At 59.1% G+C, this 4,449-nt stretch overlaps 1 protein-coding gene across 2 annotated transcripts in view; it reads right to left on the reverse strand.

Annotated features, from left to right (window-relative positions):
- Positions 1–4,449, reverse strand: part of OLFM1 (olfactomedin 1) — a 13,775-nt gene that overhangs the window by 6,841 nt on the left and 2,485 nt on the right. Inside the window, exons 2-3 of one of the 2 annotated variants that reach the window (XM_014529716.1) lie at positions 2,052–2,207; positions 27–246 (exon numbers count right to left, since the gene is read on the reverse strand). In XM_014529716.1, coding sequence (XP_014385202.1) covers positions 27–246; positions 2,052–2,207 — 376 coding nt within the window. Of the gene's footprint in view, positions 1–26; positions 247–398; positions 721–2,051; positions 2,208–4,449 lie in introns of those variants that run through there. The other variant, XR_001359764.1, reaches the window with a different exon arrangement.

Consider the following 4,449-nt stretch of genomic DNA (forward strand, 5'->3'; position numbering starts at 1 on the left):
CGCCCGCCCCAGGGTGCTGGGCCTACCTAGCTTTTGCATGCACGCACGGAGCCTCTCTTCAAGATTGGACACTCTGCTCTGCAGCTCATCGTAGTCATAGGCGCCAATTTCCTCTTGCAGCTCGTTAAGCACTGACGTCAGATTCTGGACCTCCTCTTTAAACTGCAAAACCAATTTGGCATCGGCCTTGTACTCTTCCAACACGGGTATCAAAGGCCTAAGTTCATCCATTTTCGCTTTTATCGCCTGCAAGGTTAAAATAAGCTGGGTTCAGTGCGATGCGTGCAAAAACTCGTCACACCCTGCCTCGGCCTGGCCGCTCCCGCCTCTCACAGGCTGACTTATCCTCGGGCCCCCAGCGTGAGGAGAGCGTATGAAACAGTCTTCAGAACACCATCATCTTTGGGAAAGGTCTTTATTTTCAGGTAGAATGCAACATCTTAAGGTTACATGCTTTAGGTCACGTACACACAGTTTCCTTTTTTTTTTTTCTTTTTCAAAAAAATGCATTGACAAGGGTTCAAAGGATTCGTGAAATGCATCTACAGTCGCATGCAAAAAAGAGGGTCGCGGTTGGATTCCTTAGTGAAATGGCGCTAAGTGTCGGGGAAGGAGGGTGAAAATGCAGGGTGCAAAAAGCAGTCTGGCCCTCGGTCATGGGTACATGGCTACATGCCTCTTCAGTCACTGCGGCTCTGAAAAAACGCTTTTAAGTTAGCCCTGCAAGCAAGAAAACGAAATACCGTTGAAGAACTACCTCACCAGCCTGCCTCACACACACAGCCATTCGCAGACAAATCGCTTCACGGGCACTTAGAAAAAAACCACACTTCAGTGCTAGGGCTCGTCCGAGCAACCGGCCTTACCAGGGACGTAAATCCCTCACCGCCCTGCGCTGGCACGTTTAATGCAACTAAAGCCGGCGGAGGGCAAGGGCTGCTAGTCTCCCCCGGTGCCACAGCGCCCCGATTCGGGGACTGGGGGAGACGGCTGTGTGGGCGGCGCTAGCAGAGAGGAGCTCGCCCTGGCTGCGGGACCGTCCCCCTGAGAGGGCTCTGCCTTATCCCTCCCCCCTCGCGCCCCTGAGAAGGGAGTGCTGGCCTTTGACGGAGAGACACAAACTCTTTATGGTCAGGCAGGTCAAAATCCCTTCCCGGATAATTCGCGATGACGCGGCAGAAGCGAGGACGATGGTACGCCCGCCTGCCTCGGACCGGAGCGACCGCTCATTCTCCTCCAGCCTGCGCTGTTTTATGCATGATGTGAGATAGATCGGTAACGTCATCGGCTCGCCATTTCGTCTAGAGAACGGGTGGCTTTTAAAAGCGAGTCCGTTCCTGCTTCGTGCAGAGCTCATCAAAGGGAGACGCCGGCGTGGAGGGGACAGGTCGACCGCGTCAGCAATTTCCAGTCGCGCGGGAGGTGTTATCGACCCGCTCATTTATATCCGGGCCAGATTTCTAATTAGCATGCATGTCTACCTTAATTAAGGTGCATAGCGCTCCTCAATTCAGGAGTTCTGAAGCTGCGCTCGCTCTGGGTGTGTGAATATCTATGTGTCTGTATATATACATATTCATACGTATGTATATATAATTTCAGGTCACACTCCGGCCTTCCGGCCCAGAGTCACCCGGAGAGCAGGAACACTTACCACAAAGTGAGAAAGATGTTGGTGTCTCTCTCTCTCTCTTCCCTGTGACCCTACAGTGGCCGTGCCACAGCTACCTGAGGTCAGACGGGGAAATGGCCCTGCGTGGACACGGCTCTGACCCAGGAAGCCAGTCCTCGGCTGAGGGGCTTGACCCGCAGCAGCTGCGGAGCTGGCACTTGGCCGGAGCTCGGACCCGGGACCCCTGGCCTCTGACGCTAGAGGTGCTGGGAACCGCAGCCCGGCCTCCCTCTCAGGGCGCGTGCAGGCAGCTGCCTCTGTCTCCGAGGACAGCAGAGAGCAAGCCTCGCTCGGCTCCCCCGCTCCCCAATCGCTAGCTCTAGAGGGAGAGGGGAGCCTCGAGGGCAGCAAACCCTGCCTGGGAGGAGGACACACGCACCTTGAACTGCCTGGCCAGGTGTTGCTTGTGGCTCTCCTCCACCTGCTTGAACTTGGACTCCAGGCCTTTCATCTGGGTCTCCATCTTCTCCACGTACTGCAGGTCCCGCTGAGTCCGCCGGTCCAGCACCTCTATGGACTGGGACATGTTCTGCACCTGCCAAAGAGGCCAAGGTCAAGGAGGGCGCCGCGGCAGGCGCAGCCAACCTCACGCGCCTCCTAATAGCAGGGACCTTCCCACACGGCCCAGCGCCGGGAGCGCCAGGAGCGCGCCGGGAGTGGCCTATGCATTATTCACTCGCTCATCACCAGCATCGGGGATGGTGAGGACCAAGCGCTTCCCAAACACAGCAAATGGGTCTGGTAAACACCCCCTGCCTCCTCCCAGAGCTCAGGATGCAAACCAGGGCAGGAGCCCCGCCCTCGGGGGCCACAGCTCTGGGCGTGCGGCTGGGCGAGTTTCCCTTCTTTTGGGGGAGTGGTCCCTCCTCTCTTTATTCTGCAGGATGAACCCAGTCAGTCAGACATAAACATCCACGAAGAGGAACAGCATCGCGGGGCTCCCCCAGCCCGGGTACAGCTTCTCGTGCCCCTAATCTCACCGGGTGCCTCCCCGAGAAAGGCGGGCCGAGCGCGGGCGGGAACGGAGGCACAGGGACTGATCGGGCGTCGGGCCCTCCTCCCCCACCTCGTGGGCCATCCATCACCCCAACGACATCCCAGGTCGACACTGCTCTGCAAACATGTACACTCGGCCCGGCGTCGGGAGTCAATCACCCGCAAATGACGGGTGGCTGCTCCGCACCCTCCAGGCACGTGGGAATGGAGTCCCGCCTCCAGGCGGAACTTTAATATTCCACAGGGTGGCAGGGAGCTTAACAGGAACGCGTTTGGGCGCAGCCACCTGCCAGCGCTTTTTGTTTCCAGGAAACTGGCTGGCGATTCTGTGCAAATGCGTTTGGGGCGGTGGCTCGAGCTCAGGCTTGTCGCAGTGGCGCGGGCGCGTGGGCTCGGAATGGAGTCCAATCTCGAGGGAGGGAGGCACCTCCATAGGCGCAAATCTTCGTTTCTGAGTTTCTGCTGGTTTAGAATATCGCCCCCCCGCCCCCCTCCCCTGCTTTAGGAACAAAATCATTCAGGTCTGAGGCTCAGCTTTGCCTCAGCGAGAGGAGACGGCAGCATGGCTTCCACTTCTTCCTGCCTCCCCCCCCCCCAATAAAATAGAAGAGGCCAGCAAAGGCCTCTCAGCAAGAGAAACCGGCATTGTTCATCTCGGCGTTTTAAAATGCTGGGGATTTTAGGACATTATTTGAAAGCAGCACACACAGATTCTGCGAGAAATTCCGGCTCGTCGAGTACAACACGTGGGTGGCTCCGGTGCTCTCGGGCCCTCTCTCCTGAAACGCTGTATGACCTCGAATATATGTGCTCTAGCACCCGAAGTCTCCCCATCCCCTCACCTGTCCTACTCTGTCACTCTGAATGACTGCAGCACCTCTTTTGAGAAAAGTTGCAATGCTCGGTTTCCTTCGCCCTTCAAGGCCCCGCCCAACGGCACCTCCTCCAGGCAGGCCCCCCTGATGAGCTAAGCCAGAAGTGGCTGCACACGACTTGGAAACAACCTCACCCTGCTGGCACAATGCCTGCCCAGGAGTAACCTGCACAGCTGTCTCAGCCACCTTGCTGAACGGGGAGACTTGTGGAGGGAGGGGGACTGGCCCCCTTCACACCTGTCACCTCAGCACGGGACTCGGCCACCTCGTGCGCAGGGGTGCCCCCTGCAGCCGTGTGGCTGGGAGGAAGGGACACAATGGCGGTTCCATCAAGACCCCGCCCCACCGGGGCTAGGATTCCTGACTGCGGGCTGCAGGCGACACCTACCACTTGTTGCACAGGCTTGGGGCTCAGCGTCTAACGGGGCTCAGCGACGTTAGGAAACGTGCCTGCCCTCACACGGCAGCGGTCAGCCACATCCAAGGCCTGGCCTGACTCCCACGCCCGCACTTTCAAACCCAGGGCCGCGCATGTCTTCCAAGAGCACAGAGCCGGGCCGCCCGCCCTCTGCCCGCCCCACACCCGCCAAGGGTCTCCGTGGTCCTCAGCCCTGACCCCAGGCGCCTCCCAAGGACTCCAGGCCCATGGAAACCAGAGCTGAGGGCGAGGGACCAGCTCGCCATGGGGCGCCCGTAGGGGATTGTAGGGTGGAGCTTTCGTGGGGAAGTGGAAGTGGATGGGATGCACCCAGAGACGGGGCACAGGTGCCACAGCGCTGGGCCCGCCCCGGCTCCGCCCAGTACCCTGGCCTCACTCTGCCCCCGCCCCTCCATAAGGAAAGAGGAGGGGAGACTGGGGCAACCCAGCTGGAGGAGGAGGAGAAGGAGGAGGAGAAGGAGGAGGAG

This window comes from Myotis brandtii, unplaced genomic scaffold (genome assembly GCF_000412655.1).
Source record: "Myotis brandtii unplaced genomic scaffold, ASM41265v1 scaffold691, whole genome shotgun sequence".
NCBI classification, from domain to species: domain Eukaryota; kingdom Metazoa; phylum Chordata; class Mammalia; order Chiroptera; family Vespertilionidae; genus Myotis; species Myotis brandtii.